The sequence below is a fragment of the Crassostrea angulata genome, chromosome 3 (assembly GCF_025612915.1).
Source record: "Crassostrea angulata isolate pt1a10 chromosome 3, ASM2561291v2, whole genome shotgun sequence".
Lineage (NCBI taxonomy): Eukaryota > Metazoa > Mollusca > Bivalvia > Ostreida > Ostreidae > Magallana > Magallana angulata.
Window position 1 is genome coordinate 24,275,668 of NC_069113.1, and position 24,894 is coordinate 24,300,561.

Sequence of the window (24,894 nt, forward strand, 5' to 3'; positions counted from 1 at the left end):
GAAACTCTGAAAAATTAGACGTATTAAACGCATCTTGTTGATTGCATCGTTAAAATAGCGAGCGTTAGGATGTCTTGAACTGCACGCACTCACTGAACCACGTGACAACCGAAAGAACCAACTAATTACTATCCATACCTCAACATCTTTCAAATATTGTAAACTCGATACTGCATTTCAATGAAATCGTTATACTGTTTGTGATTTGTTTGTATTAGCTTTGTATCCATCCGATAGGAATACAGACCACTTGTAAAATTTCGTAGAAGTAAAAAAAACTATATATTTTGTTAATATACTTTTCTACATTTTTACACAGTCACTTATTTCTAACCTATCAGCTGGTAAGAGTTGATTCAGCATCCATGTCAAGCTTTTTTTACACACCAAGCTTTGATGCTTGTGAAATATACATGTACTGCCTGCCTCTGTATGTTTTATTGCCCCCATTTGAATTACTTTGAAATTCATGTTGAAGAACAGATATATTTTTGTACGGTTGGGTTCAAGACAAACGTCTCATACAACATGGTTAAAAATGAATAATGTTTCTCATGAAATTTTTAGCATCTTATGAAAATGAGAAATTGAATCATTTTATAAAATTTTAGGTCTTCTTATATAGTGAATTAAGTTGGTTTTTTTTTTTTTTTGATTCTGTATTCAATTTGACAAATTCATTTCTTTTGCAAAAGTTAATGAACACAATACGATCGAGTTCAAATGATGTACGTTGAATTAATCAGTTAAATGTATGTAAAACAAACCAGAACATCAACATATTTTTTATTAAACACCAGAATCATTCCATACTGAGCATAGTTTTTCTTATAATGAATCCCTTGTTAAATGATTATGATAATTTAAAAAATATATATATTACAATATCATACATCACAATTGCATACCTTTTTTTCGAGTATTCCAAAGTTTAATTGTTGTGGTCGTATAATATAGAATTACATTTGTAGTTAGTTTATTTCAAAAAGAAAGAATATTTCTATATGAATATGACTCCTTAAGGTGGAATAACACATAATCACAAAATGGCTGACCGCTGATAGAAACGACATATTGTTTTAATAAAAAGATTTTATCGACTGCAACATGTAACTTACACCATAGCCGAGTGAATTAAGTGTTGGACTTGTGAACTGTAAATCCCGAGTTCGAATCCCGCAGGGGCTTTTGTTGTTACTTACTGAAATAATTATTCATTTTTTATCCCCAAACTGAATTTTTTTCGCTTAATTGATGTATGTACAGTTTATATATCATTTTATCTTTTATTATCAAATAATGTTCTGTTAATTTGAGTGACTTTTTCCAGGTGTGTTATTCCACCTTAATTTGAACCCATGGTTTACGAATATACTTACACATGGGACAAATTACACTTCTTCATAAACCGCTTTGCGGTTCTTAGTAAAATTCGGGAAGGATAAATAAAAGAAATTGTAAAAAAAAAAATTTGGAGAATCCGGGTATCGATCCCGGTACCTCTCACATGCTAAGCGAGCGCTCTACCACTTGAGCTAACTCCCCTTCGTTCTATATATATAGAGTTATTTCTGATTAAACAAGTTGTTTGACTATGAGATGAGTAATTATCTTGGTTTTAAAGAGGAAACGAACTTTGTTGTCACCTGAGGGACACCTGCCTTCTTCCTTGAGTTTTTTTTTTACTTTGATTGACACAAGCTTGCACTTTTCGTGCTGACGCTTAAAAGTAGAATTTCATTCATAAATTTTAATTTGAAATTTTGAATGGCAAAAAAAAAAAAAAACAACAACAAAAACCTCAAACAAATATATTCTTGAGTTTTATATCGAATACATATTATTCATAATTTTTTTATTTACAATGTGGAATCATATTATAACATACATGTACATTGAAAGGTAAAATTAGCTTCGAATTAGTTTCTAGTTTTTGTCACATGCTACTTGTTTTGAATTTCTTGTTGAATGGTAATTTTTTTTATTAGTTTTCAACATTTTATTATAATGAGAAATTGAAACATTTGATAAAATTACAGGTCTTTTTTTTTTTACAGTGCATGAAGTAGTTTTTGGATTCTGTTTTAAATTTGACAAAATTAATGCATTTCTTTTGAAAAAGTAAAAATTTACGAACACCGTACGATCGAGTTCAATTTGAATTGATAGCTGTATCAATTTATGTATACATAGCAAGCCAGAACGTCAACATATTTTTAATAACCGAAGAATCGTTACATATTAAGCACAGTTTTTTCTTATGAAACCCTTGTTGATCATGAATGGTAATGATAATTTAAAATAAATTTTTTTTAAGTATTTCCAAGTTTAAATGTTGTTGTAGAAAAATATAGAATTATAGTTAATTTATAAATTATTTCTAAAAAATTTTTTTTTTTATGAATATGACTCCTTGATTTGAATCCATGGTTTACGAATATACCAACAAATAGGACAGATGACTTTTTTTATAAAACGCTTCGTGGTTCTGAGCAAAACTCGGGTAGAATGAATCTAAGAAATTATTTAAAAAATTGGAGAATCCGGGTATCGATCCCGGTACCTCTCACATGCTAAGCGAGCGCTCTACCACTTGAGCTAATTCCCCTTCGTTCTATATATTTAGAGTTATTTCTGATTAAACAAGTTGTTTGACTATCAGGTGAGTAATTATCTTGGTTTTATAGAGGAAACGAATTTTGTTGACACCTGAGGGACACCTGCCTTCTTTCTTGAGTTTTCAACTTTGATTGACACAAGCTTATATTTATCGTGCGGATGTTTAAAAGTAGAATGTCATTCATGAATTTCAGTTTGAAATTTTGAATGGCAAATAAACAAATATGTTTTTGAGTTCTATTTCGAATACTTTATTTTTTTTTTGATTTATTTATGATGTTGAATAATATTATAACAAAAAACATGCATTTACATGTATAAGCAAAATTGGTTTTAACTTAGTTTCTAGTTTATGCCTCATGCTACTTGTTTTGAATTTCTGGTTGGATGGTAAATTTTAAGAAAAAAATAAATAAAACAGCACACCTAGGCTTTAATGCATCGAGCATTCTGCAAAATGTTATCAATTATTTTAAAGATTCGCGTTAGATATAAAGTGCTGTTTACGAGTCTATGTTATGATTGGAGCTTTACACGCTATAATATGTGTCAATTTTGAATGACGGGAAAAAGCATATTTTTATGAATTTATAAAAGTACATTTATGCTGTAATTTACAATGCTAAATTCCATCACGTAACTAACTTAAGATATCAAATTTTAAATAATACAAAACATCTATTTTCCTGCCAGAAAAGTAATGCTTCTTTTTTTTGATTTCAATCAATCACGTAATATAAAAAGCGAATTGTAGACTATTATACAAAATGGGTGGATGTTCAATAGTTTGATATTCTTACTTGTATAGAGAACGTGAATTAAAAGCATCTTTGCTGATTGAAAAAATTCTTTCTGAGCAACCAATCAAAAATTGCCTTATCATTTTTTCAAAAGAACGAGGGACTTGGAATGAAGGGACTCACTAATGATGAAGAGGGGAACAAAGGGGAATCAACCGAGGTTTCCGACGATGATTGACATTCTAAAATGCAGTTTAATTCTAGCTATTTTCAAAAAACAATACTTTGATATGTTAGGTATAATTATCAACAGCAATGAACTTAAGATTTCTCAGCATGCAGATGATACTTCACTCAGATGGTTCACCAAAATCACTAATTACGGCTCTTAATACTTTAAACTTTTTTCACGTCTTTCAGGTTTGAAGGTAAACAGCTTAAAAATAAAAATTGTATGGATTGGTTCCCCACAAACAATTCTAATGAAATATTTCATCATTCACGTTGGAAACCTCAACTTCTTTTGATTTACTTGGAGTAGAATACGTTTTAATTCCCTCACCCCCCAAAAAAAATTTCTTTAACATTTATGTTGAAGGACAAAACATTTTTGTACAGTTGAGTTCAGGACTCCATATCCAACAACAGTACGGTACAACATGGTTAAAAATAAAAAGGCCTAATGTATTTCATTAAGTTTTCAGCATTTTACTAAAATGAGAAATTGAAACATTTGATATAATTAAAAGTCTTTTTTTTTTTACAGTGCATTAAGTAGTTTTGGGATTGCTTATTAAATTTGACAAATACATTTCTTTTTAAAAAGTTTACGAACACTATTCGATCGAGTTCAAATGATAGTTGAATTGATAGTTAAATAACAAGCCAGAATATCAACATATTATTAACCTAAGAAAGAATCATTACATATTAAACATATTTTTTCCTATGAAACCCTTGTTGAATGGTAATGATAATTTTAAAAAATATATAAACTATCACACATCGTATTTGCTTGAAATTTTCGAGTATTCCAAAGTTTAATTGTTGTTGTAGAAAATTATAGAACTACAGTAAAGTTATAAAGTATTTCTAAAGAAATAATATCTCTAAATCAATATTATTCCTTAATTTGAACCCATGTTTTACGAATATACCAACAAGTGGGATAGGTGACTTTTTTTAACCGCTTCGTGGTTCTAAGCAAAATTCAGGTAGGATGAATCTAGGAAATTATCAAAAATTGGAGAATCCGGGTATCGATCCCGGTACCTCTCACATGCTAAGCGAGCGCTCTACCACTTGAGCTAATTCCCCTTAATATTAGGTAAGTAAAGTTATTTGTGATTAAACAAGTTGTTTGACTATGAGATGATTAATTATTTTGGTTTTATAGAGGAAACGAACTTTGTTGACACCTGAGGGACACATGTCTTCTTCCTTGATTTTTTTTTAAACTTTGATTGACACAAGCGTGAATTTATCGGGCTGATGTTTAAAAGAAGAATGTCATTCATAACTTTCAGTTTGAAATTTTAATTGGCAAATAACTGATATGTTTTTGAGTTCTATATCGACTACTGTATTTTTTTTTAAATTTATGTACGATGTTGAATGATATAATACGGTAACATGCATTTATAATCAAAATTAGCTTTAACTCAGTTTCTAGTTTATGTCACATGATACTTGTTTTGAATTTCTTGGTGAATGGTAAATTTTAAAAAAAAAATACAAAATCAAACCTACGCTTTAATGCACCGAGCATTTTGAAGTATTTTATTATTTTATGATTTATTTTAGATATTGGCGTTAGTTTTAAAGTTCGTGTTTTTAGTACAAGAACTATCTGCTGTTTATGAGTCTATGTTACATTGTATCTTTAAAGCTATTAATACACGCTATAATTTCATCAATTTTGAATGATGGGAAAAGAGCATATTTTTGTTTAATATAAAAGTACTTTTATACTGTAAATTACAATGCTGAATTCGATCCCGTAACAAAGATATCAAATTTTAATAATACAAAATATTTATTTTCCTGCCAGGAAAGTAATGCTTCTTTTTATATATATATATATATATATATATATATATATATATATATATATATATATATATATATATATATATATATATATATATATCAATCAATCACGTAATATAATCAGAAATCAAATATAACAACATTCAAAATGGAAATCATATAGTAGGTATTTGTTACTTTTGTATTTTTGTTACAAAATGAAGAAAATACTTCAAAATAGATAACAAATTTTATTTTGTTGAACTTATAATGTTGCGTTTTTTCTAAGGTTTGTGGTTTTTTTCCTGATAGAAAGATAGGTTTTTGAGTTTTGGGTGGACGCTAAACAAAGAAAAAACTTGCAATTGCCTTATTTATTTGGAAATCAAAGTGTGACAAAGTTAAAAGAGAAGTTGTTTCTTTCGACTTTTTAAAAGGTGGTTTAAAGATGGTTAACATTACTAACACTTTATGGCATCTCTTAAATGTTCATGGATTCAGAAATTAACTCAAGGTTACAAACCATGGATGGACTTCTTTTTTAGCAATTAATGGTAATGACTTTGCAAAAAAAAAAAAAAAACTTTTAGTGATTTTAGTGATGATTTTCTATTTGGTATGGCTGTTAAAAGAAATAATATTTTTGGCAGATTGTTTTTAATTCTTGGCTTTGCTTTACTAAGAAAATAGACCAATCCACACTTCACCAAAGTAATGTCCCTTTGCCGCCATCTTTGGAGAAAAACCCATATATATCTCACAGTAGCCTTTGTAGTTTAGAGGGCTGTAACTTCGTCATTTGACATTAGAAATCCGTTTCCGCTGTGAATTTGGATTGCCCCAAGTTGGGGCAACCCACACATCGAAGGAATAAATTAAATTCCAAGAGATTTCTTCACCGGACGCCCAAATATTTGGTTGCATAAAGAAGGGAAAAGTTGTTTTTCCCTTATGACCTTTGGGTTGACCCCGCAAAGGGGAACAACTTTTGCAAAGTGTGGATTGGTCTATGATCAATGGCTCATTCAGTACCAAAGATATTTTAAATATTCCTTTGTGGTACAATTCAAACATAAAAATTGCATGTAAATATGTATTTATCAAAGATTGGTATATGAAAGGGGTTTGAACTATCGAAGATTTTTTTAATGAAAATGGAAACATATTACCAAGAATAGATTAACTGAAAAAAGTATAATAAGAAAAGTGAAAAAGATAGAATAATAGTAGGGTTTTTCGCTGAGGACGAAAGCCCTAAGAATGCAGTTTAAGCGCTACTTCAATAAAAAAAAAATCTAATTTATTTAATCACTGCATTGAGTATCTGTTTTCTTTCAATAAAAAAAATCTAATTTATTTAATCACTGCATTGAGTATCTGTTTTCTTTCAATAAAAAAGTCTAATTTATCTAATCACTGCATTGAGTATCTGTTTTCTTTCAATAAAAATCACTGGAGAATCCGGGTATCGATCCCGGTACCTCTCACATGCTAAGCGAGCGCTCTTCCACTTGAGCTAATTCCCCCTTAGTTCAGAATTCAAAACGAAGGCATTAATAATAGAAGGAAGTGTCTGACCATGAGATAAGTAATAACTACGTGGGAATCATTTTATCTATGAATAATATCTTCTTCCTTGTTCATATACACGTCGATTAACATAAATTTTGTTTTGTCGTTATGTTTTATGTTTAAAAAAATGGTTTTGTCGGTTTCAAAATCATTTAATGAATTTCAATTTAAACTTTGTGCGATTTGTAAAGAAATATGATATCGAGTTTTTTTTTATTTCAACAGTATACAGTTGTTGACTGGGGTCGAGGGCAACTGTTGCCCGAGAGACAGTCAACAACTGTTTTGTTATACCCATTCTAATCAATAACACGTTTTCGCGGAATGTGACGTCACCGGTCAACAGTCCTTTTTAACAGTCGATTTTAGCAGTTCCAATCTAACAGTTCCAGTCCAACAGTCAAAATGCTGGACTTTTTTTCGTATAGAGTTATATAGTAACTGTTTTTCAGGGGTATAACAATGTTAAATATTTGTACAAGTAATAGTAGCTTTAATGACGTCTCAAATGTTTACCCCATGCTATTTTATTTCAATTTCTTGTTGATTGGTTCATTTGAGAAAAGAATCAAAATACAAATCCTATTTGAAGACTGTATCGATTAAAAAATTAATCATAAATATAAACTTTAATTGCTAATCTGAAATTCAATTCCTTACGAGAACTATCCACGAACCATTACTGCGCTAGTTTATTTTTTTATTTTTTCTTCAGAATAAAATCATACTTTTCATGCGCGGATCCAGAATTTTTTTCCAGGAGGGAGTGGGGTGTTAAAGGAATATCTATGTTTGCGAGGTGGTTAAGGTTCGAGGCATATTTTCGGAAATTTTAGTATGTACACTTTAAAAAATACAATGTAGAATTTTTAAAGGGGGAAAGGGGTCTGATCCCCATCGATCCCCTCCCACCTCTCCAGATCCGCGCATGCTATTTCAAAGAAAATTTATCTGACATGGTACAAAATAAATTTTAAAAAAATACAAAAGAAATGCACATAATTACATTATACCAAAATGTCGTTTGGAATTGTATAAATCTTCGTTTGTTCCTACTGTTGTTGATGAATGGAATGCGCTTTCAACGGATGTCCGTGGAAGCGACTCTGTTCGCATTTTTAAGGAAAAAATACATGTTTCTGTCAAAAATGAAAATGTACTTACATGTAGAACTAGACCTAAATTTTTTACATATGGGGATAGATTTTTGAATATCATTCACACTAAACTTCGTCACAATTGTGCACTAAATAATGAATTATTTCGATGTAATATTATCAACAGTCCACTCTGTTCGTGTGGTAAGCTCGAAGATACTTACCATTATTTTTTTACATGTAATAAATATAAAGATGCTAGAAATGTTCTATTTAATGACGTTTTTCAATTTGTAAATCTTAACATTGTCAATACTCATGTTTTACTTTGGGGTGACAGTTCAATAAGTGACAATGAAAACAAGCATTTATTTACATTAGTTTATAATTTTATCAAAAATACTGAAAGATTTAACTGATCTTATAACTACTAGTACACCGTTGTTTACTATATACATGTCAATTGCATTTATGTATACGTCCATTCTATCCACTGACCTTTATTTATGTTGTGTACACATATTTTGTATTATATCTTTGTATTGGGAGAGGGCGGTCTAAGTTATAGAACTTGTGCCCAATCCCAATTGTATTTTGTACAATAAAAATATGTTCAAATCAAAAGAATTGCACGCTGACAATCCAAGCTGTATGTTTCAATCTGAAACGTGAGATAATTAAATGGATAACATCATGTAATTTAAAATAAGTTTGACACCTGAACATCACCTGCAGCGCACAGCTGTAGGCCCATTGACGTCACGATGATTGACAAGCTACAACAGCGTTAAGCAACAGAAATAATCATATAGGAAAAAAATCAATGTACAGTACATATCATAATTTTTTAATTAATTTTTTTTTTTATCTTAACTGAACTTGAAAGTTCAGACTAATCTAAAGTATTTGAAATATTATTAAATGTTTGCTTAGGGTTTTCCCATTTGAAAAAGTTAAGACGATTGCTAATTTTTAGAATTTTTGTTTTTTATGGTGTTTCCTGTTTTAAAAAAGGGTACTTAATACCGAAGTAAAAATTGAAATAAATTACATGAAAACGCATACCTTTATGCCATAAAATATTCTCAAAGTTCGAAAAAAATCATAAATCTAAGAGGGTCCTTTACTTAAGCCCAAAGTGTAATCAGTTGACGGAGGGAAAAAAGCGAAAATTGGAGAATCCGGGTATCGATCCCGGTACCTCTCACATGCTAAGCGAGCGCTCTACCACTTGAGCTAATTCCCCTTATATTAGATAAGAATGAAGGAATACATTTTCTTGATAGTAATTTGAAGGCGGAAACAAATTAATTGAAATGAAATGATTAAAAATAAATTTGACAACTTAATACTTGTACACCTGTGGCGGATGACTAACTCTGACAACCATATCAACACTGGAGTATAATTTTTTTTTTATTTCTCGTTTTAATCAATTAGTTTAATAAAGATATTGTGGTGCGACATTTCGGGATCTTTATATTCTTTTTTGGGATAAATACACTCAAGAAATCGTTTGAATTCTAATGAAAAACATTGTATACACAATCGGTACAGTCACCTTAATTGCACAATATTCTATTAAATTATCTTTCGTATACCACTAATTACTTTTATAGATTATTCTTACTCCATACTTGTGTTGCCACGGGCAAAAACGTTATTTTCCACTAATTTATGTACATCAGTTTCTGTATATACAGTACAGTATACATGATCGACATCGTTTTGTCGCAGTTTCTATGTATAAAGTACGTATACATAGATGTAATATTATTAAAAACATACGAATCCTATATAAAAAATACATTTTTAGCTCACCGAGCTGAAAGCTCGAGTGAGCTATTCTGATCACATTTTGTCTGTCGTCCGTCTGTCTGTCCGTCCGCCCGTCCGTCCGTCCGTCTGTCTGTCCGTCTGTCTGTAAACTTTTCACATTTTTAATATCTTCTCAGGAACCACTGGGCCAATTTCTACCAAACTTGGCACAAAGCATCCTTAGCCTAAGGGGATTCAAAGTTGTGAAAATTAAGGACCACGCCCTTTTACAAAGGGAGATAATTAGGATTTTATGAATATTTTCGAGAAATTTTCAAAAATCTTCTTCTCATGAACCATAAGACCAGGATAGCTGAAACTTGTGTGAAAGTATCCTCAGGTAGTGCAGATTCAAAGTTGTGAAAATCATGACCCCTGGGGGTAGGGTGGGGCCACAATGGGGGGGGGGTCGAAGTTTAACATAGGAATATATGGAGTAAATCTTTAAAAATCTTTTTCTCAGAAACTAATCAGCCAGGAAAGTTGATACTTGTTTGGAAGCACCCTCAGGATGAGAAGATTCAAAGTTGTGAAAATCATGACCCCTGGGGGTAGGATGGGGCCTCAATGGGGGGTCGAAGTTTTACATAGGAATATATAGAGTAAATCTTTAAAAATCTTCTTCTCAGAAACTAATCAGCCAGGAAAGCTGAAATTTGTGTGGAAGCATCCTCAGGTAGTGTAGATTCAAAGTTGTGAAAATCATGATCCCCAGGGGTAGAATGGGGCCACAATGGGGGGGGGGGGTTCAAAGTTTAACAAAGGAATATATAGAGTAAATCTTTAATCTTCTTCTCAGAAACTAATCAGCCAGATGATTCTTTATAATTGTTAAGACTTTGGCCCTAGGACAATATTTTGGCTTCACAAGAAGGTTCAGAGTTTGATGTAGGTTTATATCCTATATATAAACTATTGTTAAGGATCTTTTTGAGAACTTCAATATTCAACATATGATATGACTATAAAATCATCCTGTTAGAAAAGGGATTAATGATTATAAACATAAGAATATCCAAGGGAAAAATTAATTTTATTTATACAGGATCTACATGTATTATTGTACATTGTCCAGATAGTTTGTATTATGACTCCATTTAGCTGATTTTATCATACCTATTGTTCCTCAGGTGAGCGATGTGGCCCATGGGCCTCTTGTTTTAAAAAGCATTATACACCTTCGTTTGGAACTAGAACAATTCTCAAATGGCAAAAATAACCCTGAAATTGACACGCCCTGTTTATCGATTAGTCGTAACCTACAACGACCTAAGAAAAATTACGGACTGCACGAAATAATCAAGATGATGTTATAGAAGCAAAGATTTGACTTTTTCTTTTAGCTAAACTACTTATGTACATGTAGTTTAACAGTAATTTAGTGAATTTAAATTACGTTTCATAATCAATTCTTTAATTAGTTAAAAGAAAGATGTTGATATAAACAATAAAATGCTTTCTTTGTTGATTCATGCGAGTTATGATGAAGGTAGCTGCAATAATGTAGCCCTCTCCCGATTTTTTTTTTTGGGGGGGGGGGGAGAGGGCTACAACTCCATAGGATCTCCGTAGTGGTGCAAGTGCGGGAGTGATTCACTCCCGCAATGATTTCGTCTCAAATCGTATATAAATGACAATAACATCTGCATTTCTTACCTGAACTCAAATATTGTGGATGTCTATGGCATAAATTAATCCAAAAATATCAAGTATAGTCCATATATCGGTTATTTTTCGTGTATGTCAACAACGCAAGTTGAATTTGTCCGCCATGTTTACTGACCTTGACCGGTTTTATTTTCGGACAGCCAGTGAGAATTTATGAGCGGATCTTAAACTGAATATAGGAATTCCCCTATTTTACACATATATATAATTAACGCGGTAAATATGAATTTTTCATTATATACCATTTCCTTAAATGATGTTTTAGTGATAGAACGAGGTAAGATCGATTATTTACACTGACATTCACGTTATCAAGCCCATTAAAACTCCAAGCGTAAATCCCATAAAATCACGCGAGAACTGTCATGGCTGCTGAAAAAGACGACTGGTAAACATGCTGATGTGTTTTATCTTGTTTTGATTTGTATACGGTTAGTTTGTTCAACCTGAATTAAAAAATCATTTTATCCAAAGGAAGTCAAATATAAAATCAATCTTTTCATACCGAAGTCAATCGCATTAAAAAATTAATTTGCACCATTACGGAGATCCTATGGAATTGTAGCCCTCTCCAGTAAACATCAGATATAAAAAAATCGGAGAGGGCTACATTATTGCAGCTATGATGAAGGTAGCGGTCATTGTATTTTTTTCTGCAATGTCGCTATACCTTCATATCCCAAATGAATCGTCAAAGAAAGCATTTTATTGTTTATATGGAATCATACCTCTTGTGTACTCTAAGTTAATATTTTTATACAGAAAACTTAAGAATATGAAATTCTCGCATATTACAAGGCCCTTTAAGCTTGTGTATATCATACTATGTATACATTTATTTGTCTGGAATGAAATAAAATGTCTATATACATAATCTTCATTTAAATGTCGGTTAACAAATATTTCTTTACCTCCTCCGTTACCACACAACGATAACACTTCCAGACATAGTAATGTACTAATTTCTGCGAATCCGGGTGGTTTCGCTCCGGTCGCTTGTTCGCGCTGAGTGGTTTCGCTCCGAATATATGTTCGCCCCGAGTGGATTCGCCCGGATTGTATTAATAAACACTACAATACACACTGCTTGTTGCTTTTGTTTTTAAATATGTAATTTAAATTATTTCTATCTATACATAAGTGGTAAATTAAATGTTTTAGAAAGTAATTTAGTTTAATTAGACAATAATTTTATACACATGCACGAACATCGCCTGAGCAGTTTAATTAGTAGTAATTTTTGTAAGAAGGTTTTGGGTGTCAGAAAAAATACTTGCAACAGTGCAGTTTATTATGAAGTAGGTATATTTCCACTAGAGATTTTCAGGAAACAAATTTTTTTTAAATACTGGTTTAAATTAAGAAACAGTAAAAACTGTATTTTAAAAGCATGCTACGAAGACATGGTGAAAAATAATGACATATGGATTTCAAATATTAGGAAAGAATTGTCCACCTTAGGCTTAGTCGATTTATATCAAAGTACATGTACTATGAAAGAATTTGTTATTTTAGATATTATATTTAATAGAATGTGTGATGTCTTTACACAAAAAGTTGTTAACGATATAAGCAATGCATCAAAATGTATATTATATAAACATGTTGTTGATCATTTTTGTTTACAAGTTTACCTAAAGAAACCAATTCATGTAAAATATCGTAAATTAATTACGAGGGTTGTTCGGAAATTATTGAGACATTTTCTCTTATTCTTTTAGTAAAAAAGATAAACTCTTGAAATTTCACCAAAACGTAAATCAGGATAGAGTGATCGGAGCAAAACCACCCGTTACCATTTCTGCAGTTACAAAATTTTGGATGAAATTGAATCAAATTTTGATTACATGTACTGAACTGAGAGTGAATTTACTGTACGATTGATATTGCATTAAAAAAAATCATTTTACATTAATATAAAAATTCTGAAATCAAGTAATATTATTCAATTGTTTTATTTTGTGTAATCTTAATATTTTGTACATCGCAACATCTAATGATGCATAAATTTTATCATTGATTAAGCGGCTTTGTGGCATTAGGTTGTTTTTTTTGGTTGGTTGGTTTTCGCTTTACATTCTAAATATAGGATGAGTTTAGTCTTATACTTCATTGTATATGGATACTAGACATATACAGTATAGTTGTACAAACAGTAAAAGTCAAAGTCATAAAAGTCAAATACCCATTACTGTTATTGTAACAGAGTGAGAAATAACACAGACGTGCATTCATTCTTTTAAGTATTTGATTCTTTTTGCGATTCCGGTCTTAGTCTCTCCCACCATCATCTCACCGTGACCAAGGATACACACGCCGCGTGGATCTTCTATTCCTCCTTTAGGAATGATGTACCTCAGGAATCGTCCGTCTCTGTCCAGCATGTGAATCTTCTGTCCGTTATAATCTGTAACGATGACGTGACCGACAGAATCAGTGGTTACCGTAGAAGATGAAACACCCGAGTACGAGTAGCGGAATATGCCTAATCTATCGACAGCAATGACTTCTTCTTTCTCCCAGTCAGTTACAATGATGTCCCCGTTGACATTCTCAGTGATGTATTTCGCGTTTTTGTACAGAGGTTGACCCTGCGAGTCGTACCGGATTTCCTGGAGCACGGTACCAGTACTGCTGTATCGGACGACTTTGTACTGATCGTCATTACTGAGACAGACCAGTAGATCACCGGACGCTGCGCTTGTGACGCCGTATGGATCCCAGTCCCCGGTAGTGAACATCGTCACCACAGTGTCGGTGTCAGATATCATTTTCACGTCTTTTATTCCAGAGTACACTACTTGTTTGTTGTACATACATAAGAACATGCCTAGACAAGTAATGCTGACGGTGTGGTGGAGGTGTCCCTGGAGATTAAACAACCTCAGTTCTGTGCTATATCCTCCCATCCACACTTTGTTATCGTCGGTAACGGCCATGCCATACAGACGAGTTTTATACTTTTCATCAGCAGGGAACCCAGTGTCTATAACAGAGGTAACTGTTGGTACCTCTAATATTCTTCTACCCGGTAAATCATTGTCTTTGAATTCATTTTCCAAAAGCGAAGTTTTTTTTACCTGCATTTTTTCAACGTATCCGAAATAAGTTTGTAAATAATTTGGATCTATTTTGCATTCATAAAATGTCGGAAACGAATACTGAGAGACCTCACTTAAATTCTTCCGATTCTGAATCACTGGTACAAAAGTCTGCATTTCTTTGACGTTTTTTGATTTCTGTAATTTTATTGTTTTCCCGTTCATTTCATTTACTTTTCCAATCATTTTCTCAAACTCTTTCTTTTGTTTCTGTAGTACAGCCTCGTGTTCCTTTTGCATGTCATCCAGTTCCTGGTGAAGTTTCTTCACGGTCTCCTCGATCTGTTTGTGCCACTTTTCTCCATGTGCTGTAACTTCAACTTTCCGCTGTTTGTAAAACGAAGATATCGAGGACAACATATTCGTCGTGTGTTCAAGAATTTTTTCTAATTCATTTTTGGATGACTGAAGTCGATCATTTTCTTTTGCGATAACTTTTAAAAGTTCTTCAATTTTATCGGACAACTCGGACATCTCGTGCGATTTGTGTTTGATTGATACACAGAGGATGCATATCGGAGCATCACAAGTTTTGCAGTACGCGGAACAATCGTTTTGGGGATGGGAATCACAGTGGCATGTGTCGTCATCATCCTTGCTGGTGTAATCTACAATGTCATGGCCGTTCTTAGATTTCACGCGTAGATGTATCGTGACACAGGGGTCACAGAGATTGACCCCGCATCGTCTGCAGAAAAACGAGACTGGTTGCTGACACAGGTCACATTCCACCGAATGCTGGGCTTCATTTTTTGATTCCATCATCTGCGCACTCTGTGAAAATAGTAATCAGAAATATTTAATTAAATATCCGATACATTGTTTTAGTTCATAATTTATTTTCTGAAATGTTTATTAAATACATGCCGGTAAAGATTTTATACAAAGCACCTTTAAAACCTATCCATTAGAATTCTAAAAACTGTTATATTCAGTTTGAACAAATTTTACTTGTTAGTTTCCACTTTTCTAACACGCCGGTTATAGCCTATTAACAATGTAGAACCAAAATATTATGAGAAAAAAAAACTTTATAAGAGAAAACCTATAGCATAAATGTTTCTTCCCATTGTTTTTTTTTTTCTTTTCGATATACTTATCGCCAAAATGATTAGCACCGCCTTGCCTACATCGTAGGATCCCTGACCATGAGTAGGGTATTGACCCCCTTGATGTATGTGTCAGATATTGACTGACGATCATTAACATGTCAAGCTACCATTTATACTTTCCCTATTCTAAAATTTACTTGTTGTCCAATAATGTGATTTTAAAGTCGCTAATCTACATTAGATGAAAAAGGTATGCTTTACATTTACGGGGGGAGGGCGCAGACTCATTCGATTAATCTTAACAAGCTTAACTAATTCCCAAATCTTCAAATTCATAATCGGAGGGGTGGGGGGGGGGGGGGGGTACCTCAATCTTCAAGTTTAATGTTAATTGCGTTAATTTCACTTCAATTACATGTATACTATTATCCTACCGATAATGCTTATTATGCTTCCTAAAAAAAGGGGGGTGTGACTCCTACATAATTCATTTTAATAGAATTGTTTGCTGGTAGAAAAAGTGGGAGTAGACCCCCCCCCCCCCCAACATACACACACACACGGATTAAATCTAAACATTTTTTATTGTGCATCACATAAACGGATTGGGTAACAGGCATTGCCTATTATCATGTACAAAATTTAGATTACTGAGAATCAAAATTTGTACATGACAGCTAGTTGTCATGTTCACAAATTTTGATTTTCAAGAATCTAAATTTTGTAAAGGACACTATATCAATCCTTTCTGACATACAAGATATATATATAAAAGTTTGTGTGTTGTACAATACTGACAGTAATATTACAACATACATCATAATGATAATTATATGGATATAAAATTATGTATATTTGTAATATACGACACCCCCCCCCCCTTCCATCGATCCTACGTGCAGGGGCCTCTACAGAACAGTCCCTTGACATTTTTTTAAAGATCGACTCGATACCAATAATAGGTGTAAATGTGGCCCAATTCATCAATATTTAACTGATCAATAAAATATCTTTAAAAAAAATAAATTCCCAAATAAGATACCGATTAATTTTTCTGCAAACAAGATATTTCAGAGCTAAAAATTTGGTCCCGATTTTTTCTATTTTATAATGAATGTCAGTAAGCTTAGGGGTCAGGTTAAAATATTTTTTAAAAAGAATTATTTGAATCACACATGTTACAGGTGTAAGGGAGATAAATCCAATTCAATGCTTCACCGATTTCTTCACGACACCGTTTACCAATTATGTTTTTAAAACTAATGTTATGTCCTCCATGGGTCCATGATTCACAAATAAACTTTGTTCTATTTACAGGATCAGCTCTAAGAGGTAAATACACAGAATTTAAAGCCAATTATACCATATATATCTTTAACAATATAGCTCGGTGTCAGTGGGACAAAGGTTACAACTTATACAAGCGCAATCGGAACGTGAGGTGCATACAATTCATGTCATGTTGCAAAATGAAACTAAAAAAAGCTGCTTATTTTTTAAAGCGCTTTATCAATCTTTTACAATTGTTAAAAAAGAAAAAAAAAAGATTCGTGTATGTATAAACATTTTTTGAATTTAACATAAGATGTTCCAGTCTTGGCATAATGCCTGCGTAACGTTTCAGATTTTCATATAATTTTCTCTTATCAAAACTATAAGTTTGAATATAAACATGTACACTAATTAATGACTGTCTAGACAAAAAAATATTTACCTCACACAATGCAGATCACTCGCATTATGAAAGAAAAAACCCTCTCGAAGAAAATATGACCGCAAACAAAATCAACTTTCGTTTTTGTCTGGTCCGTGACCGGCTGACGCACCACCCAGGGGCCCGTTTCACTAAAAGGCGTAAGATACGACGAAACTTAAGTTAGGCCTTAGGGCATACGCCAAAATTTAGTCCGGCGTAGGCTGCGTTTCACTAAGAGGCGTACGCCTGGCCGTAAATACTAGTATCGGACTAAGTTAAGGCCAGACTTACGTCCTTGACAACGAGCTTATGCACATGCGCAGACAGATTATAAACAGTAGATAGATAGATAGATAATTAGATAGATAGATAGATAGATAGATAGATAGATAGATAGATAGATAGATACATATATAGATATGTAGATAGATAGATATTCTTACGATAGATAAAAAGATAGAAACTTGTCAATTGTGTTTGCGAGAGAGAGAGAGAGAGAGAGAGAGAGAGAGAGAGAGAGAGAGAGAGCCGTAAAGTATTCAGGCATATTAATCCTGTTTAGTGACAAAATCACACAGCAAAACTTGCTAAAATGTTTTATTTGAAAGACATATTTGATGAAGCATATAGGATATTTTCATTCAAAATTATTAACTCAACAAAGCTATTTTGTTATCGATATCTCCGAGAATTCAACCATGTTTCGAACACCCTTGGAATTTCTATTTTGATCATGCGTCAAATATGGCCGGAGTATAAATATTTTTTTTATTAAATTCTGGTTTCCTCTTGCTATATCATTGGAAGAAAATCAGTGAATTTGTTTGAAAATAGAAAATATAGCTAATTAATGCAGTAATGAGCTTTTTAACCATGGATTGGACAAAATTAAGCAAGCATCGAACAACCATACAACAGATACTAAAAATAGCGAAATTTTAATATTTCATGCATTGTATCAATGTCAAATGTGGAGCAAAAATGACATTGGAAATAATTGATGAATTCCAACTCTAATTTTTTTTTTTACACAATATGTTTCCGAAGTTAGCTTTTTTTTCGAATTATTTAAGTGAAAGGGTACATACAAACCATAAGTACATGCACGTTTATTTGTAAATGTGAGTGTCAGACGTATGGTGGACTCAACATAAACTACCCGAGTACACTTTAATGTGTATTTAGTATATTGAACGAGTCTTCATATTGATTTGAAGCTAATAAAAAGGATGTGTATGTAACCTACGAAATAAAATCTATTTAATCTGGATTCAATGTTTTGCATCGGTTGTATGATAAATAAGTTATCTAATATTTAAAACAAATTAGGAACTTTTGACGACTCTAAAACATAGTTTGAGCTTTCATCATATTTTGGTATTTACATTTTAACAATACTGAAAATACTTTTGTTATTAACCTTAGTTAGACTACCTAAGCTAACACCCTTTACTCACCAAAAATGAAACAAAAAAAGAGGAAAATATAAAAGTCAATAATTCACTTAGTGAATTTCAAAATATTCCGCTCACACATATTTTGCGTGGAAGTGGGGGGGGGGGGGGGAGGGTGAAATGCTTGAAATGCTCTAGTAGACATTTCTTATACAAATATACCTTTGTACTATATGTAACCGAGCAGAAAGGAGGCAGATGGTGATTTCAGTCGATTCATCATGTATGTAAAGAAAGTGAGCGCACAAGATTGTAAGTTTGCAGGAATCCTCGACACGAATCAATTGGGATTTAAATGTCTATAAACTCGAAAGGCTATGTACAGGTTTCAACAAAAATATTTTATGTTGAGAGTCGAAGTACATGGCTATTCCGGTTATCAAAAAACCCACAAAGCTTTCAAAAAATGGCAATGAGAGGTAAACCGATAACTAGTTGGAAATGTTAATGAAAACATATTTTAATGAAGTTATATTGTGTATATCCTAAAAAACTAGTAATAAGAAAAGATTTTTTTATAGTGTTCATACAGCAGATCTAGAAATCAATAAAAACAAATTAAACTAGATGCTGTCATTAGACAGTAATACCCGCACCATGTGTTTGCCCCTAAATAACACTGTTTTGTACCAGTTTAATTAAAAATGAAGGCTATATGCAAGCTCCGGTAATACAATTAAAATTTATAATTTTCATAACTGAAGGATGAGATCCCTTCCCATATGATAATACACATCGTGACATGAGCAGCATTTTATGTGCAATTTGGGGTAGAACTGTTTGCATTGAATTTTCAGTTAATCAATAATCTTAACATTTTATGTCATAGAAAGTATAATGGTCTATATAATTATTACAAACAAAATTAAAAATTAAATTATGCCCCCTCCCCGTGGCGGTTGCCGGTTTTAGATTTGCTTCTGTGTGCCTACATGAACATCATCGTGTGCACAGATTTAGAGAAGGGTGGGAGTGAGGGGTCTAGACCCCCCCCCCCCCCTCCCCATGAAAATTCATTTATATCAATTGTAAAAGTACCAAAAATACACCTTGGACCCCAATGCTCTTACAGACATGTAAACGCTCAAACCCATTGCGCTTCAATGTTAGGTAACATTATTTGGGGGGTAAATATTTAATCAATATTTGATATACTTTATTGTTTATCTCAATAGAAAGTAAACATGTACATCACAATATGCAGGTGTCCTGCACCACCTTAAAGCTGTTATTTACCTAATAAAATAGTGCAAGTGGATTTGAAGAATAGGTCATAAAAATACATGCATGTTACAAATGAATGATCTTTGTCTGAAGTTACGTACACAACACAGGTCTGCATGTCTCATTAGCGGGTACTAGTTTTACCCAGCTCTTCGATTAGATGGGCTCACGTGTATACATACATGGGTGTTGCTAAAACGCGGAACGGAAAACGGAACGGAAAGCGGAACGGAAGGGAAAACGGAAAATCTTATCTAATGTTACTAACCTCATAGATTTGTTAATCATGCTAAAACGATTTACTTTATGTACCTTTTTATTTTTTTTTTTTTTTGGAAAGATTAGCAATATTAGATTATTTATTCAAGAATATTTATTTCCTCAAAATTAACAGTACATGCATTGACCACTATATTCTGTCCCAAAATATCCTCGATTCACTTTTTGCTGTATATTTATATATACCTCAGGGTTCAAGCGATTCTCTTTTAGAAGCATTACACATTCTCATTATTCTTTCTTTAAAACGTCCTCACTAGCTTATCAGCTGGTATAAATACACGGCTAAAAACAAAGAAGTCTACGGGGTTTTGCATTTCAACAGACCCGGATTATAGTGTTGAAAAATTGTGCAAGGTCTTCTGAGTGACTTCCAAATGGAGAAAAGATTGTCAACATTTTCCATAATAAATCGTCCAAATGTGCTGCATGAATATTTTGGGATCGACATACTATAGTCCCAATATATAATCGTAAAATCAAATTAGGCAACGTCTAGAGCTCTCTATTCGGATCATATGTATATAGCTGCTGGAATAAACAACTGCTTAGTAATGCAAACGTAAACAAAATTGCATTGCTAAAAATACTAGTTTCACAAATTACTAGTTTCACAAATTACCGGGTATACTTTAATGTTTTATGTATTTAAATTCTTAATGTCGTCAGTCCTACGGGTTTTTTTTTTCTTCCATCTCAATGATACTGTATCGTCTGTATGATAAAAGATCGTCTAGAACACCGAAAATTCAATTTTGATGTAAGTATATACATGTACATCATCATATTTGAAATATAAAAATACTCAAAACACGCATAAAACGCTTTCACTAACTGCGTACGTTACGCTGATATGCCAGCAATACCATATAAGAAAAATAAGTAAAAAGTTATAGCTAATTTGCTCGTTTAATCATGTAAATGTTTCACAATTCGTATACATTTGATTTTTCCGTTTCGTACTCAACTAAAGCCGAATGAATACAATGCTATAATTGATAGACATTCATATGAATATTAATAAGATAACAACATGTTGATAATCATTCATTGGATATAAATAAAAGATACAAAGTAAATCGTTTCTGGCCAGTCTATACCCTTTTTAAGCGATAAACGTGATGATATTTTCCATTCCGTTCCGCTTTCCGTTCCGTTTTTCGTTCCGCGTTTTAGCAACACCCATACATACATGTCTGTGTTTTCCGTATGCAGAAAAGGATTAGGCCCCTAGTTAAGATCAGCTAAAGGAATTCATTATTGTGTTATAATTGGATTATCATTATGATGTTGACCAATTTAGGTAAGCATAATACATGTAGTAGCAGTAGCGCAATATAATGAGATGCCAGCATGCATATATATAAGTTCTACTTTCACTTTCTAAATGTGATCTCCCTTTGACAGCATACTGTATCATCATCTTTTAATATTTAGATAAGCTTATCATCGTTACCTATCCTATCGCATTTGTAAAGTTTCTGTCATTTTAGTTGCAAAAGTTATTTTTTTCATTTGTCAGACTGCATGATCATGCACTATTGAGTTGACCCCATATTGACCCTGTATAAACAATTTCTTATTAAATTTGTGTATTACATGTAAGTAGGTGTAGACACTTATCATTTTTATATGAGTTATAGTAGGAAGGAAGGAGTATTTCTTTCCTAATGTATTATAATGCATCAAATACAATGTAGGTCATGACCTTATGGGACTGTTCTGACCCCACGAAACAGGAAAATACAGAATATCTTCTAATGTCATTATGCATGCATGATGCATCAAATGGTGTAAAGTACATTAATGACCCCCAGGTGTTGTGTTTAACCCCCCAACCCCCATAATAATGTATGTTATCTTATTCATATGTTATACAGTAGTGTTTGATCCATGTGGGTAATTCCTAGCCTAATGATATGTCACTGCTTTGTTTAGGAGACTTTACAATTGCCCCAAATAGGGGAATACACATGGAAGTGATGCATATAACATTTTGTTTATAAATCTTTAAAAATTGAATTAAGCAATTTCCAAAATGTTAATCACAAGAGAAAAAGCAATCAAGAAATGATTTAAAATTTGCTACTGTACACATGTAAGAATGTATTAAGAAGACTGAATCTTTTTAACCAGATTAGATTGGGGGGGGGGGGTGGATGTGGATATAAACATTTATAATTTGAATAATTTATTGTTATTAATTTTAACTTGTCAATGAATACTACTTATTGATCCCAAGGTAGAAATATGACCTCTGATTATATCTCAATAGATCATTTGTCAATTATGCAAGGTGTAATATAATTTTTATAAGAATAACATTTTTTACCAGTTTATGTCAGTTTTTAGACACCCAAATTATATTTTGAATTTAATTAATAGATCATTCGACAAGGGAGGGCTGGGGGGGGGGGGGGGAGAACAGTTTATATTTGAGTTTGTTTGGGAGTGGGGGTTCCAAGTCATATATTTGACAATTTTTTAATGTAATTTAAATTAAGACTAAGCCATACTACAGTCATGAACATGAATAGTATAGAACAAAACACAAACTAATACATGTACATGTATATATACATAGGAAGTATTACAAAACAGATGATTGATCTATATCTGGGTTCTTAAATTGAATCATATATCATGTACATATTATATTATTGTTTCTTTGTTCAAGGCATTTAAGATGGTATGTAGGTCATGATCCCAAGTGCTCTTCCTGAAATTATTAAATATCATAAAAACCATCCCCACCTTAATCCAAAGATATTATTCCTCCTTAGGTCATGCAGGTGCATCAGATCATTATGGCATGTAAGTCATGACCCTAAGGGGTCATCCTGACCCCCTTAGAATCAGAAATTGTCAGTTATCTTTAAATTATTGATGTTTGATGATCCTATCTCTATTTAATCTTTAAAATTAAGTCTCCCGAATGAAATTTGAAGACTTATTGTTTTTGTACGGTTCTTAATACATGTATTATTATTCTTCATCTTCTTTTTCTTCTTTCCTGCTCTGAACTTGTTTCTTAGAGATGGCTGAACAGAATTGTACAAAACTCTAGGATATGATAGGCCTGCATATCTAGTTGTGCACCCTGGTTTGATTTTTCTCATTTTGGGTTAGACAACCACTTTTCGGGGGAGGGGGGTGTCAAAAGGGTGTGGGGTCTAACATTGAACCTTGTAGGAAGAATCGTATATATAGACTCTATTGTAAATGGTAACTTGAAAACGGACAAAGATAATAATATAGGGTTTTTATAATCATATATTGGCTGTTTATACTGGCAATATATAGGGTTTATTAGATCTGACCCCTGGGGTCATCCCCACCCCCCAGGAATTTGAAATTACTATATATCTCAGAAACTGTTATAATCATATAACCCCTAAACCATATATATTCATGTTTCTGATGTCAAGGGGCCTCAAATGTTATGTAGGTCATGGGCCCTGTGGGTGGTCCTGACCCCCTCAAACAGCAAGTCCCTTAATATCTTCAAAACAGTTGAGATCCCCACCCTTAAACCATATATATTCTTGTTCCTTGTGTCAAGGGGCATCAAACGGTATGTAAGTCATGGGCCCTGGGGGTGGTCATGACCCCCCTTGAACAGGAAGTGCACGAATATCTCGAAAACGGTTGAGATCCCCACCCCTTAACCATATATATTCTTGATCCTTAAAGGGCATCAAAAGGTATGTACCGGTAGGTAATGGGCCTCAGGGTTAAATTTAATTTTTCAAAACCGCAATGCACATCTATGGAACAGTTCCTATCATATCCCAAGATATGATGTGTCTATCCATTAAATCATAAAAGGATTTCTAGGATCTATGTTTTTTTGAAGTGATAAACGTCAATTTTCTGCTACTTTTTGACTCCCTGGATGAAATTTAAATTTTTAAAACCTTACTGCACATCTATATAACAGTCCCTATCATATCCCAAGATATGATTGTCTATCCATTAAATCATAAGAGGAGCTCTTGGATCAATGTTTTGTTTTTTAGTAATAAACGTCAATTTTCTGCTACTATTTGACTCCCTGGATGAAATTTAAATTTTTAAAACCTTATTGCACATCTATAGGACAGCCCCAATTATATCCCAAGAGATGACGTAGCTACTCCAAAAGTTGTAAGAGGAGTTCTGGGAACCATATTTTTTTGGCCAAAAAACGTCATTTTTTGTTGCCCACTGATCCCCTTAATAAAAAAAAAAAATTCTGGAACCTGATCATGCCTCAATATGACACCCCCAATCATATTCTAGAAGATCATTTGGCTACTGCAAAAAAAAAATGACGTTTTTGAAAGCAGTTTTTTTGTAAAAAAAACGTCATTTTTCAGCCATTAAATGACCCCCAGGACAAAATTGAAAATTCCGAAACCTTATTGCGCATCTATAGGATACCCTAAAACATATTCTAAAAGATGATTTGTCTACTGTTGAAAATGTAGGAGGAGTTCAAGGAAGAAGGTTTTTTGTGAAAAAACGTCATTTTTTACCAATTATTTGACCCCCAGGACTAACAGAG

General features: G+C 32.7%; 1 protein-coding gene and 4 non-coding genes across 5 annotated transcripts; all 5 read right to left on the reverse strand.

Moving 5' to 3' along the window:
• Positions 1-1,472: 1,472 nt before the first annotated feature.
• Trnaa-agc (transfer RNA alanine (anticodon AGC)) lies at positions 1,473-1,545 on the reverse strand. Its single transcript has one exon. It is a non-coding gene; the product is annotated as a tRNA-Ala (tRNA).
• Positions 1,546-2,535: 990 nt separating this feature from the next.
• Positions 2,536-2,608, reverse strand: Trnaa-agc (transfer RNA alanine (anticodon AGC)). The gene has a single exon. It is a non-coding gene; the product is annotated as a tRNA-Ala (tRNA).
• Positions 2,609-4,603: 1,995 nt separating this feature from the next.
• On the reverse strand, positions 4,604-4,676 carry Trnaa-agc (transfer RNA alanine (anticodon AGC)). Its single transcript has one exon. It is a non-coding gene; the product is annotated as a tRNA-Ala (tRNA).
• A 4,553-nt stretch (positions 4,677-9,229) lies between these two features.
• On the reverse strand, positions 9,230-9,302 carry Trnaa-agc (transfer RNA alanine (anticodon AGC)). Its single transcript has one exon. It is a non-coding gene; the product is annotated as a tRNA-Ala (tRNA).
• A 4,176-nt stretch (positions 9,303-13,478) lies between these two features.
• On the reverse strand, positions 13,479-17,658 carry LOC128178889 (uncharacterized). Its single transcript, XM_052846280.1, has 2 exons — positions 17,410-17,658; positions 13,479-15,417 (listed from the first exon to the last, which is right to left on the reverse strand). The coding sequence occupies exon 2, from the start codon at positions 15,406-15,408 to the stop codon at positions 13,774-13,776; it is 1,635 nt and encodes a 544-aa protein (XP_052702240.1). The 5' UTR covers positions 15,409-15,417; positions 17,410-17,658; the 3' UTR covers positions 13,479-13,773.
• Between the last annotated feature and the right edge of the window lie 7,236 nt (positions 17,659-24,894).

Bases quoted from the DNA above. Each gene is read 5' to 3' on its own strand.
- LOC128178889 (XM_052846280.1), bottom strand. From the start codon at position 15,408: ATGATGGAATCAAAAAATGAAGCCCAGCATTCGGTGGAATGTGACCTG.